We start from the raw sequence: 14,388 nt of genomic DNA, 5'->3' as shown, positions 1-14,388 counted from the left end.
TGTTTTAGATAGATAGGTGTTTTTCATTACTAATATCAGTCGCTTCTCTTCTTCCTGGTCGGTCATCGTTCTTCCTCTGCACGTTCTTTTTTAGGCACAGTCATCATATGGTCTTTGTGCCTCTCAAAACACTCAGTTGAATAGAAGACCTCACATCTGCCTTAGAATGCAGCATTATCTTATTTCATTGAAATTTTTTTCTTTATCTTTTTTTTTATAGAACACACAGTAGGAGAGGTTATTAAATTAGATCCTGGAGGATCGCCACGAAAAGTCTGGGGGAAAAGCCCTACAGATTCTGTTCTAAAGGTACTCGGAGAAGCTGAACTACAACTTCAGACAGAACTGTTAGAAAATACAACCATGACCAGCGGTAAGCAGAAACTAGTCATTTTTCTATACTGAAAGTAATATCATTAAAAAATAAATAGTATTTTTAAGATATGGTTAAGTAAATTGTTGGTAATAGAATTTGTTTTGTTATAGTAACTTTCTAATTAGATGAAGAATAGTTTTATTTTCTGCGGAATTATCTCAGATGGCAGTCTTAAGTTTTGATCTGCTATAACTCGGATGGGATCTAAAGATGAAGGGAAAAGGAAATGTGGAAAGGAACCAGAAAATTAAAATAGTCAGAATGATGTTTTATGTTGAGAAAGATATAGGAGCATTGTACTGAAATGAGTGGTGTATGTTTTAGGGTGGACTCAGGATTTAGGTTGGCTAAAAGACTAAAAGATACCTGTAGTGGGTATGGCAGACAGACAGTCTAGACAGGAGGGGGAGTTCTTGTGGGGAAAACATTTATGACCCACGAGTGTGTTGGCTCTTGGTGTTAGACTATGTGTAAACAAGTGTCTGCATGTGAAATAGGTATTTTCAAATCGAACAGGTTATTCAGATGAAGAGGAGGTTGGATGTAGAATCTTTTAACGTTGTGTCTAGGCATAAATGTGTGTTTCTCCATGTCTTTTTATAGTTCAACAGCTCATTTCTTTTTGGCGCTGAATCAAACTGCATTATAAGGATGTACCAGTTTGTGTGTTCTTCATCTATTGAAGAACATCGTGGTTGCTTCCAAGTTTTGGCAATTACAAGTTAAATTGATATGAAAATCTGTGTGCAGATTTTTGTATGGACATAGCACTGCAGTTCATTTGAGTGAATACTAAGCAGTATGATTGCTGAATCGTATGGTTAGAGTATGTTTAGTTTTGAAAGAAACTGTCAAACTAATGAAGCGGCTCCTCCATTTTCCATTCCCATCAGAAGTGGATGAGTTCCTGTTGTTCCCCGTCCTCAGAATTGTAGCCCTCGTAGCAGATGTGCGGCAGTTCCACACTGGTGCTCAGTTCCCTAGTGGCACATTATGTGGAGCATCTTTTCATGTATTTATTTGCCATCTGTATGCTTTTTTTGGTGACTGTTCATATCTTTTGCCCATTTTTAAATTGAGTTGTTTGTTTTCTTATTGTTGAGTTTTAAGAGTTCTTATACATTTTGTTTAACAGTCCTGTGTGTGTTTACATGTTTTGCAAATAATTTTTCTCAGTCTGTGGCTTGTGTTCTCAATCTCTCAACAGTGTCTTTTGCAGAGCAAAAGTTTTTAATTTTAATAAAATGCATACAATTTATTCTTTCTTTCATATATTTTGCCTTTGTGGTTATACCTAAAAAGTCCTTGCCTGCTGTAGCTGGTGTGGCTCGGTGGCTTGAGCACTGGCCTGCAAACCAAAGGGTCACCAGTCTGATTCCTAGTCAGGGCACTTGCCTGGGTTGCAGCCCGGGTTCCTGGTGCAGGGCACACAAGAGGCAACCACATATTGATGTTTCTCCCCCTCTCTTTCTCCCACCCTTCCCCTCTGTCTAAAAATAAATAAATAAAATCTTTTAAAATAAAATAAAATGAAAAGTCTTTGCAAAACCCAGGGTCATCAGGACTTTCTGTTGTGGTATCTTCTTGGAGTTTTATAGTTTTGCATTTTAACATTTAGGTTTGTGATCATTTTTTAGTTAATTGTTATGAACTGTGTCTAGACACTTTTTTTTTCTGCCTGTGGATATCCAGTTGTCCAGCATCATGTATTGTAAATACTATCCTTTCTCCATTGAATTGCTTTGCTCCTTTGTTAAAGATCAGTTGACTATATTTATGTGGTCTTTTTCTGAGCACTATTCTGTCCCATTGAACTGTTTGTTTATTCCAGTATCACATTGTCTTGATTACTATAACTTTTAGTAAATCTTGAAGTTGGGTAGTATCATTCCTCCGACTTTGTTCTTCTCCTTTAATACTGTGTGGGCTATTTTGAGTCTCTTGCTTCTCCACATAAACTATAGAATCAGTTTGTCAATACTCATTAAATAACTTGCTTGGATTTTGATTTGGATTACATTGAGTCCATAGATCAAATTGGGAAGAACTGCTATCTAGGCAATACTGAATCTTTCTATCCATGAACATGGAATATCTCTTCAGTTACTTAGTTCTTTTTTGATCTTTTTCATCAGAGTTTTGTAGTTTTCCTCATTATGTAGTTGTCTCCCCACCCCCAACTTTAGGAAAACGTTCGTAAGTTACACTTTTCCGTTTTGTTCCTTAAGTCTACAGAAGGTCTTCTACTGTGTGTACTTTGGATCCTTTTTGTCTTTCTGTATCTTTCACTTTATCTTGAATCCTTTTGCTTTTTTTAAATTTTATTTTTCAATTATAGTTTACATTTTTTTAAATCTTCACATGAGGATATGTTGAGAGAGAGGCAGGGGGGTGAGAGAGAGACAGAGACACTGATGTGAGAGAGACATTCATCAGTTGACTGGGGATCAAACGCGTAACCTTTAGGTGTGGGGGGACATCACTCCAACCAACTGAGCCACTGGCCAGGGCTGTTTACGTGATTTTTTCTTCTTACTGCATTTGTTAGGCCTTGGAAAGAAATCTTTAATAATGATGTTATCTGGCATTCTTGCTCCTGATATCATTAGACATCATTTGTAGCAGAACAATAAGGCAGAATGAGTAAAAACACAGATGTGACCTCTGCCGCAATCAGTTTGTTAATGAGCTTGGTGAAGGGAAGATACTTCAGAACATGAGCAGCACGAGTTTTGTTCTCTGGTGACTAGCAAGAAGTAAGAGGTAAAACGATTTACAAATACCTGCACACTACATTTTTCCTAAGGAAGGTAATGGAACCAGGGGCAGTTCCTGCCTACCCAGTGTTTTAGAATGACTGCAGGCAACACCAAGGGCCTACCTGAATTGCAGTCAAGACGGCTAGGCAAGGTTCTCTGTTTTTCTCCCACCATTTCAACCATTTGTGTAAAGGCATAGGAGGCAGAAAATCGAATTTTTACAGGGCTGGGATTTTGCCATGAGAGCACAATGAGTTGAAGACGTATACAAGAAGAGAATGGTTACCATCACTGACTTTAGATGGATTTTAACGGAGATGATGGGAAGAGGAAATGTGGTAGGATCAGTACATTGTAGGTACTTGTGGAGAAACATTTATTAGAGTTGCGAAAATAGAGGGAGAAATAGGCTGTTAGAAATTAGAAGGTGTAATATTTAACATGGAACATTTCGAGGAGCTGTGGTAGTAATAAAGTCTTCAACATATGACTGACTGTGGGAGTGACTGAGGTGTGGTGAGTGTAAGATCATGGAGAGGAACTGAGAAGCCCAGGTACCAGAAGGATTGTTGGTGTAAGTATAGAAGTTTAGTCAGGTAAGACAGAATTAGAGTTGGGAAGATCTGTCAGTGAGCCAGAAAGTAACACCTTAAAAGAATGAAAGGGAAAGACTTGGGTGTCTGGAAAGACTTGGAACAAGAAGCAAGTTGTTCCAAGGTAAATTCATTTCTCTTGGCATCGATGAAAAGTATGGAGAGTTTCTAAGCAATCAGAAGTAACTAGCACTACCAGAGACAAAAACAATTAGTTAATAATCTCAAAAATACCGTTGTAACATATATATTAGTGTCACCAAAAGAAGGAAAAAAGTAAACCATATATTAACCACCCTAGAAATCATTATGTAGAATTTAAATAAAATTTGGCTATTATGTACTTCAATTAATTACTAATTTCTAATACATAACAGCTTAACCAGTTACCTGTTATAAGAATGCAATTTTTGAACTTTTCTTCAAATGCTGTTACAGGTAATCTTCAAGTCACTTTGAAAGTGTAGCATGACTTTTCATTTTTATTGTTTCAGAGATTTCTCCTGAGGGGGAGAAGTACAAACCCTTAATTACCGGAGAAGAACAAGCAAAAGGTATTTCTCTTGAAATGAACGTATCAGCTACTGGTGACTCTTCTGTTGAGACAAACAGCCCAAAGTTTAGGGAGATAGCTCCACCGATGTCACTGCAACCAGAAGGAAATTTGGATGGTACGTTTTAATGGGTCAAAATGAACTATATTTAATTTATTAATACTTTAATTTCTTCTTTATAAATGAATCATCAAAATACATGTCTGTGTTTGGGTAATACATCTCAGATTAGGTTCACTATTTTTATACTTTTAAACTGGCCTGGTTTTTTTATTGCAGCACAGCAAATCATCCCGAAACTTTGTGTTAACAACCCTCTTATTATATCTCACAATTTTGCGTGTCAGGGCTTGCTTGGCTAGTGTAATTTTTTTGTGGATCAAGGCTTGGCTAGTGTAATTTTTTTAGTCCATGTGCTTTTGTCTCTGGGATAGCGTGGCAGGATGCAGCTGGCAGCCAGGATGTTCTGACGGCTCCAACTGCTTAAATAACTGGAAGGCTGGGCTAAGCTGGGTCCCTTTTCATGTAGCTTCCAGGCCTTTCTGTGTACTCTTTACAGCAAGACAGTCTGGCTTCATATAAGCCAGTAACTTAGGTAAAGGCTACTTGTACTCATGAAAGCTAGTCTCAGACTGGCATGGCATGACTTCTGTCTGTCTTCATTGGTCAGAGCAGTCACAGGGCAGCCTGGATTTACGAGATGGCAAAACACACTCTGCCTGTCAAGAGTTAAAAGAACTCGAAGCCATCTATAATTTGCCATAGTTGCCATTTAATCAAAAATTATTTACATTTCTCCCACATGCTAAATACATTTACCCCTCTCAAAGCTTCATCTTATTATGACATTGGCTCAAAGTCTAAAGATGTTGTTGATGTCAGGCCCCTCGGGGGTGCAAGATGATGTCACTGTGTCTTGGCAGGGCTTGCCTGGACCCGTGCAGCTGGGTGCCTTTTCTTAGTTTTAGTCTCATGGCCTTGCCATGTGGTCTTTCCCAAACAGTTAAACTCCTTTTACTGTGACTTTGGCTTCCTCATTCCAAGGTGGACAATGCCAGTTCTTTCAAAGACTAGATCTAGAGCTGACTTAGCAACCTTCCAACTATACTCAGTTGGTCAAGGCCATCACAGTGCCAGACCAAATTCAGGGGAGGGGAAACACAGGATCCTCTTAGGTGAGGCAGGCGTCAGAGACTTGCTGTATGTGTGACCATCTTTAACTCACCACAGTAACTTTAATAGTCTTATTCATTAGAATCATAGTTAATAGGTAGCTTAAGCCTTCCTTAAAATACCAAACACTGTTAGGCATAGAACAGAGGCCATATAGCCTAGTGCACGAGTCAGCAAACTTTTTCTGACAAGAGCCATGTGGTAAATATTTTAGACTTTTAAGGCAAAACAGTCACAGATTTAGTTTGCAGAGTGAGGCTTATATGGCTTAAGGTACTAGAGAACAATTGTTCATTAAAAGGTAGATAAAGCGCGGGCCTACAAACTAGAGGATTGCGGTTCGATTCCCAGTCAGGGCACATGCCTGGGTTGCAGGCCAGTTCCCAGCAGGGGACTCACGAAAGGCAACCATACATTGATATTTCTCTCCCTTTCTCCTTCCCTTCCCCTCTAAAGATAAATAAATAAAATATTTTTAAAAATAAATAAATAAAAAGTAGATAAAAAAGAGTTCCCCCAAATGCTTACCTTGTGTGAGATACACAAAGAAATCATTTGAATAAAAGCTAAAAACTTTAAGGATTGATACAGTATCAGTTATCTTTCTATATAGGACAGATAATTGGAAACTCAAAATCTAGAAGGAAGGAGTATCTGAAATTCAGGAAAAAGAGGGAGGTGGTGATGGTGGCTTAAACAAGATATCGTTGAAATATGAACTGGAGAGGAAGAGGAGGAGTCAAAAATGAAGAAAGAATCATTCTTCTCATACTGTTTATTGTCAGAAAATGTCAACCAGGTAAATAATGAGCCACTACCAGCAAACAGTGGTTGTGCCCTGGTTATTAATTATTTGAAGGTCTAGGAAATTAGATTTAGTGCACTTCAATTATGTTCTCAACATCATTGTAAAAGTCTGGGTAATAGGAGGTTTTTTTTTTTCTTTTTCAGTTGTTCAAAGATAGATTTTAATGATTGAATTTTCTCGTCAGTTTTCAAATCCATGAGCCATGTTACAGTCTATTCTTCCTTGTTTCTAACCACAATATTGTTATTTTTAAACTACTTATTATACCTTCTTGAAATCAATTTGCATAGTACTGAAATGTTAAGGAAGAGAAAATTTTGTATACTAATGAAAATTCAGTGTACAGTCTTTCTTTTCAGTATTTTTATTGCAATGAAAAATGTGAAAGGAAAAGTCAGAAATAGAAATAGCTGAAGTAGAGAGTTAACACAATAATAAGATTAAATATCTATAAATAAAACATTTACTTTTTTGTTATCAATATATTCACTTAAAACTAGGTAATGATAATTTATGGAAATTTATTCTATTTTCTCTAAACTGATTTTGCTTTGAGACATATTTTTTGTTATGTTTTTGCTTTTCAGAAGCAGATGACTTGGAAACAGAAGTTCTGCAAGAGCCAAGTGAAGCAGACCAAGATGGTGGCTCACCTCGCCCTGTTGTTGACGTGTGGGTTAGTGAGATTAAAGGAACAAAGGGTACTGAGTACGTTACCTTTCTTTTCTTACATGTCAAAACCTGGGTCCCGTTTTCTAATTCCCTTTTAAGGAATACTATAATAATAATAATTTAATATTACACTAGATCCTGTTATTATAATACCTTCTAAAAGGTATTACTTATCTAAAAATAAGTTTTGGATATTGCATTTATGTAGTTCAGAAATCAACAAGTATTTAAAAACATGAAGTAAAAAGTCTCTCCCACCCCCATCCCCATCCAGTAAATTTCCTCTCTCCTTCCAGATGTTTTTCACATGTACATAAGCAAAAACAAAGATGTTGTCGACCTCCCTTTTATATACAGTTGTTCGTATAATGCACATTGTATTTTTCACGTTTTTTATTTCTAGTCAGCTACTTGGGACTATTTTCCATAATAATACATACAGCGCTTTTTATTTTGTATCTACTTAGTGTTCCATTGTCTGGATGTACCCCACCTCAGTGTGTCCTCCGTGGATTCATATCACAAACGGTGCTGCGATGAGTACCTTCCAATAAGATCGTTTTGTGTGAATATAAGTGTATCTATAGGATAATACATAGCTGTATAATCCTGGGTCAATAGCATTTTCATAAACTGCGTTTGTAATTAAATTATTGTTCCCTTCAGGGGTTGTACTAATTTATGCTCTCAGAAAAAATATATAAAACATCAGATTTTCCCTACAACCTTGCCAAACTTTTATTGTCAGTGTTTTTATTTTTGTCTGATATGTGAGAAATAGTATCTTGGTTTCAGGTCTTTGTTTATCTCCCTTATTATTGGTGAAGTCAAGCAATTCTTTTCAAATCTTTGTTTCATTTCTATTTTCTATGAGTTCTCTGTTTATTTGGTAATATATCCAAAATATTGAGTGATTAATGAAACAAAATTATATCAAAATAAAAAGCATTTTCATATAGTAGAATAACACCATGATAATTCTATGTAAAAACTATTATATATGTACTCAGGTACATATATATGTATATAAATGTAAAGGAAAAATATGGTCAGATGTCCACAAAACTGATAACAGCAAAGGATCTGCTTTTTGAGTAGTTAGGGCTGTCCTAAAACACTTCTTTTTGAGGGTTGAGGTAAACTTATATAAAAAATTTATATAAAATTATATAAACAAAGTTTATCATTGTAACTATTATATGTAACTTAGAATTATTTAGTAAATTCACACTGTTGTCCAACTGTCATCACTGTACGGTTCCAGGACATTTTCATCACCGAGAGCGAGCCCTGCCCCCGTTACACAGCCACTCCCAAGTTCACGTCCTCCCAGCCCCTGGCAAGCACTGTGTGCTTACTGTCCGCAGATTTGTCTGCTCTGGATATTTTGTATGAAACTTCATATATGGCTTTTTCTGTGTGTCTTCTTTCACTCGGCACAATGTTCTCAGAGTTCATCTATGTTGTAGCATGGACCAGTACTTCTTCCCTGTTTATGGCCCAACAGTATTCCAGCATGTGAACGTAGCATACATTTTTATCCATTCAGCAGGTGATGTCCATTCAGCAGGTGATGATGGATCATTTCCAGGACTGTTTCTGACTTTCGGCTGTTGTTAATAGTAATTCTGTAAACATGTGTGCACAAGTTTTTGTTACAATACCTGTATTCACTTCTTTTGGGTGTAGAGCTAACCTAGGAGTGGATTTCTGCAGCATATGATAATTCTGTGTTTGTTTTTTTGAGTAACCAAGGAATATTACATTTTGAACAAAGAAATGTGTTACCTGTATTATTAAAAACAAATTTTTTAAGATTTTATCTACTTGTTTTTAGAGAGAGGATAAGGGAGGGGTAAAGAGAAGGAGAGAAACATCAATGTGTGGTTGCCTCTCTTGTGCCCCCACCCCCAGCTGGGAACCTGACCTGCATCCCAGGCATGTGCCTTGACTGGGAATTGAACAGATGACCCTTTGGTTTCCAAGTTGGCACTCAACCCACTGAGCCACACCAGCCAGGGCAATTTTTTAAAAAATAAAAATAGAAAACTATTCAAAATTTAAAACTGAAAAAGTAAAAGCTACTTAAATTTGAGATGGATTAAAACCATTAAGAAAATAAAATTGCCTATAAACCAGACCCCCAGAAATAAATTACTGGTACCTTTTGGAATGTATGTATTCTTCTGGCCCAGCAATTTTCAATCTTTTCATCTCATAGCACACATAAACTAATGACTAAAATTCTATAGCACATCAAAAAATACATTGTTTGTCAATCTGACAAAAAATAGGTCTAATTTTGATTCATTCACACCAAATGGCTATTGTTGTGTTGCCTGTTGTCTTTTTTATTTGACAGTCTAAGGGAAAAGAGGTCAGTGCCATTGACTAAATAGTCCTGTATTACATGTTTTAAAAATTCTTGTGGCACACCAGTTGAAAATTGCTGTTCTAGTATTTAAATTTTTATTAAAAATATATATGAATTTAATTCTCAGCTATATTGAAATAAAAATTGGATTCTCCTTTACCTTGCAGCCTCGGTTAATTCATTCCCTTTGAGTGTTAAAACATTTTTGTGCGTGTCATTCTATTCTTTTACTTTGCTACATACAATTTTTTCAGAATCTAAACTAGTACCATTTAATGCTGATTGGCCCACAAATCACTTTGCTTACTTTAATAATATATCTTGACTCTCAATCCATAACAGTTTATATAGATTCCTGCTTCATTTTTTAAACAGCTTCATGATATCTCAAAGTATTGCTATATCATGATTGCTTTATATTCTCTGCTATTAAGGGGCATTTTGATTGCTTGAAGTAGTGATTTTTAAACATCAAGCCGTAGAATTACTTTGGGATTTATTAAAATAGACTGCTAGAACTTATGCCTCCAAGTTTCTGATTAGTGGATTTGTTGTGGGGACTGAGAATTTACATTTCTGACAAGTTTCTGTGCCTGTTGCTGCTCTCTGGGGACCATGCTTTGGGAATCGCTATTACAATAAACTGGGAGGCCGGTTGTTGTGAATGGTTATGATTGGTGCAGGTTTGTACGGGCCAAAAATACATTGTGCTTGTGAGAGAAAGTATGCGCATATATATAAATGAGAAAAATATTTGGAAGAGGAATTACAACATGCTAGTGAACTTGAGTTCTTTTTTTGTTTGTTGTGTATTTGAGTGTCCTATTATTGCTAGTAAACTGTTGGCTTTATTTAAAAACTGATGTATCTGTGTGTGACAGATTTGAAGATAGCATTATCATTCAGCAAGATGAAGTCTCCGAAGATGCAATCTCGAGGAATATGGATCAACTTAGTGAAGTTCATATAGGTAAACATCACTGTATTGGTCTAATTACTTTCTGGAACGTTGTTAACACTAACCGGTTTTAGTTGAACAATGTATTAATAGAGAGCATTCCTTGTCAGCCACCTCAATCATTTAAAAAATGTCATAGGCACAGAGCACTCAGCTCTGCATTTATAACCCTGGACTGTTGGACAGTGTGAGCAATAAAACTTTTAAGTCAGATATTTTATGGAATGTTCCAACTGAAAAGAATGGCTTCCCAAAACTAACCCAATAAACTAAGGGCTTTGATAAGTTGTCCCCTCATTTTCAATAGTATTAATTAAAATATAGGAGCAAAGATAAACTGAAACTAAATATTAATGTCTAAACAGTTTTTCTTCATATTTTCTTGCTTTAGTGTGTACATTTTAGAACTTAAAATGTGTTGGAAGTGTGTAGCATTAAATCTGCTTTCTGAAAATGACACATTGTATCTTGTTAAAGATTATTTACAAGGTAGTGTAATTACAAGGTAGTATAATTAGAGGTAGCAGGTCCTCTAATAACATCACTTCATTATAACATTGATGAGATGCAGTAGGAACTTCACTCTAGTTTATATGAATGACCCTATCATAAAATTGGTTTTTGCTGTATGTCATTTTGGTTAAAGTTGCAGAACACACTGGCAGCAGTAACTGAGGACTATTGTATGTATTTTGATTTGGTTTTTCTGATAGACATGAAGTTTTTTTGCTAGACTGTGTTAAATACTGTGCTTCATGAATATAAATGAAAACTTTTAAGTACTATGTACACTTATCACATAATCTTTTTCTTTGTACCACAGAACCAAGAATAGATGATTCTGAACATTCTAAATGTGACGTAGATAAATCTATGCAACCAGAACCATTTTTCCATAAAGTGGTTCATTCTGAACACTTGAATGTAGTGTCTCAAATTCAATCGATTCTGTGTTCACCAGAAGAATCCTTTCCACTTCGGTCTCGCTCTGATTCACCGCCAAAAAGTAAAACCAAGAATTCCTTGCTGATTGGACTTTCAACTGGTTTATTTGATGCAAACAACCCGAAGGCAAGTATGCTCTTCGTTCACATGGAAAATCTTAAATTCATTTGATAAAATTTTTATGGACTTTTAAAAAATATATTATTTTTTTATTTATCTTTAGAGGGGAAGGGAAGGAGAGAGGGAGAGAAACATCAATGTATGGTTGCCTCTGGTGTGTCCCCTGCCGGGAACTGGCCTGCAACCCAGGCATGTGCCCTGACTGGGAATCGAACCTCGATCGTGTGGTTCGCAGACCCGTGCTCAATCCACTTGGCTACACCAGCCAGGGTGTTTTATGGATTTTTTGGATAAAACATACTGAGTTTTAATCCCTTAAAAGCACAAACTCATATACTCACACACACATCAGAACAATTTACAGAAACAACAAAAAAACCTCCATTTTATCTTCTGAGATCCTGAAAACAGTCAGGACAAAGACTTGCATAGACTTTGTGTTCAAGATTCTTTTTACAGGTTCTTCTCTTATTTAGCAAAAGATCCCTCTTATACCCTTTTTTACTGTCTTTCTTTCCCACTACCCAACCCACCTTTCAATTTGAAACTGTGCTTAAGCAATGTATCTTAAATGGATAGAAGTGCCATATTGCCTAATTCATACAAAGAAAGATTAATGGATGTTTATATGCACTTTCTTTTCTTTTTTTAAATTTTATTTTAATTGTTTTTTAAGTACAGTTTTCTCTTTTACTCCCATCCCAGCCCCCCCCAGTCTTCCCCACCTCCCTCTCATTCTCACCCCCACCCCCAGTTTTTGTCATGTGTCCTTTATACTTGTTCCTGTAAACCCTTCCCATTTTCCCCTGATAAAAGTTTTTCAAACCTCTTTTCTCATTTGCTAAATATGTAACCAATGTACTTCTTGGTAAGAAATTAGAACATTATACAGAAGTTAAAAATGCAAATAAAGAAATCACATATCATTTTGTTACGTTAGTTTTCACATACATAATTTTCATATATATTTTTTACCAAAATAGAATATATACGTACTCTTTCCTGTTTTTCTATGTAATATAGATTATAAAATTATTACAAATAATAATACTGCAAAATAGCATTTTGTCATATTGTGTCTCATATTATCTTTGATGACCACAAATTTCATTTGTTATGCTGTATCATAATTTTTAAAATGGATTTCTTTAGGTTTGGGCCTTTACATTTCAATTTTTGTGATTACCACCCCCTACAGCTCCATCTTTGTACATATCCACAATTATTCCTATAAAATAAATTTCTTTGTAAGTGAAATTTAAAAAGTTATATATTGCCTAATTTCCCCACTCAAGAAACAGTTCACAGTGCTCTCAATAGTGTATGAGAGTCTATCCCCTAAACAGCACCAACTATTATCATTTACTTAAAAATTATATGTTTAGTGAATTAGTAATTATGTTAATATTTTGTAATTTGTATTTCTGTATTTACCAGTAAAGTTGATCATTTTAATATATTTATCTAGAAATGAATTGCCTGAATTTTTGGTCCTTTATTGGTTTTTAAATGTCATTTTGATTTCCAATTTAACTTTACAATTAGGTAAGTTTTTATTTTGTGGAGTATGTTTTTTATCCTTACCTGAGGACATTTTTTTTATTGCTTTTAGAGAGAGAGAAAGGGAGCTAGGAAGGGAGAAAGAGAAACATTGATCAGTTGGTTGCTTCCCATACACGCTCAGACGGGGGATCGTAGCACCCATGCCAGGTTTGGCAGTGGGGTGATGTCCCAACCCACTGAGCCGTGCTGGCCAGGGCTGTGGAATGTCTTCTTATGCTTATCATAAATATAGAGATTGCTAACTAATAGCAGTTAGATATTTAAAGGTAAAAGCTTGGGGTATCCTTGGTGAAACAGGCAAGGATGATCATATAATTCATGTACTTCCTTTTGTAGTAAGGGTGTATAACCATCTTCAGCCCAAAGCTTTTTAAAAACTTATTGCTGTCTTTAAAATTATGACTGCTTACATAATACATGTAATTATTTGATTTTCTTTCATGACCTTAGTTTTAGCCTCCCTAAGTTCTATAAAAGTACTTACTCTGGGAGCATACACAGCAAAGCAGGTTTCATGTTAGAAGAAAGGGCAAGGAAAAACACAAGAAAATCAAAGCAATCTGTAGCCATCTCAGGCAAGGACAAAAAACCGTATCTGCCTGTCCCATAAATCTCTGAAATATGAGAGTTCGTCACTGAGCCAAAGTAGTAAGTAATCAGTAAATGGTGGTCTTGAATCATGCAGAAAAGGTAAAAATTATGTATAAGCATTTATATAATCTGGTTACTAAAATGGGATAATTAACCTCTCACAAAGATTTCTGTTAAAATTTCTTTTTAAAAAATGTTGTTACACAACTTGTGTTATTTTTTTCTCTTAAAGGAAATCCATCTTGTGCTTTGGATCCTAACCTCTCTCACCTTCTCAAGGAATTCACTCCTCCTGCTTTTGTCATTCTACTCTGTATCGTCCACTTCTTCCACTAGAGTGGATTTCCTGAACATGCACGTTCTAGTCAGTCCCACCATGAATAGTGAACTTGAGCACGTGTCCTTCTCTAGCTGCCAGCCCATATCTCTGCTCCGTTTCACAACCAAACATCTTGAACATGTTGCACCTTTCCAGTCTCACATCCATTTACTTCCCTGTATGTTCCAGTGGGTTTTTATCCCACTGCTTTTCTAAAATTGCTCTTGTCAAATCATCAACTGCTAGGGTGTTACCACACTTTTCTTGACTTTTCTTCCTTCAACAGAATTGATATACACCTTACTTTTTAAATAACTTTATCTGTTGGCTTCCTTTATATCGTAACTTCCTAGATATTCTCTGTGGTCGCTAGTTACTCTTCAGTTTCGTTTGCTGGCAGGCAGCTACTACTATTAACATATCTTCTTAAAAGAATGTGGGGAGGAAGGTGGGGAGCACTGGGGGGGGCAGGGCTGGGAATACAAGAAAGAAAACTGTACTTGAACAAAAGTTAAATTAAAAAAAATTAAAAAAAAAAGAATGTGTCCTCTTCTCTGATTGGGTGAAGTGTTCTGTAAATGTC

At 35.9% G+C, this 14,388-nt stretch overlaps 1 protein-coding gene across 6 annotated transcripts in view; it reads left to right on the top strand.

Annotated features, from left to right (window-relative positions):
* NEK1 (NIMA related kinase 1) overlaps positions 1-14,388 on the top strand; it is a 111,747-nt gene that overhangs the window by 81,643 nt on the left and 15,716 nt on the right. For all 6 annotated transcript variants that reach the window (XM_037060409.1, XM_037060406.1, XM_037060405.1 and 3 more), the window contains 5 exons: positions 221-373; positions 4,223-4,399; positions 6,851-6,971; positions 10,191-10,279; positions 11,091-11,338. In XM_037060409.1, coding sequence (XP_036916304.1) covers positions 221-373; positions 4,223-4,399; positions 6,851-6,971; positions 10,191-10,279; positions 11,091-11,338 — 788 coding nt within the window. The remainder of the gene's footprint in view (positions 1-220; positions 374-4,222; positions 4,400-6,850; positions 6,972-10,190; positions 10,280-11,090; positions 11,339-14,388) is intronic.

The sequence above is a fragment of the Sturnira hondurensis genome, unplaced genomic scaffold (assembly GCF_014824575.4).
Source record: "Sturnira hondurensis isolate 20B ecotype Veracruz unplaced genomic scaffold, ASM1482457v3 Scaffold0011875, whole genome shotgun sequence".
NCBI lineage: Eukaryota > Metazoa > Chordata > Mammalia > Chiroptera > Phyllostomidae > Sturnira > Sturnira hondurensis.
This window is presented reverse-complemented; position numbering and strand designations above follow the sequence as displayed.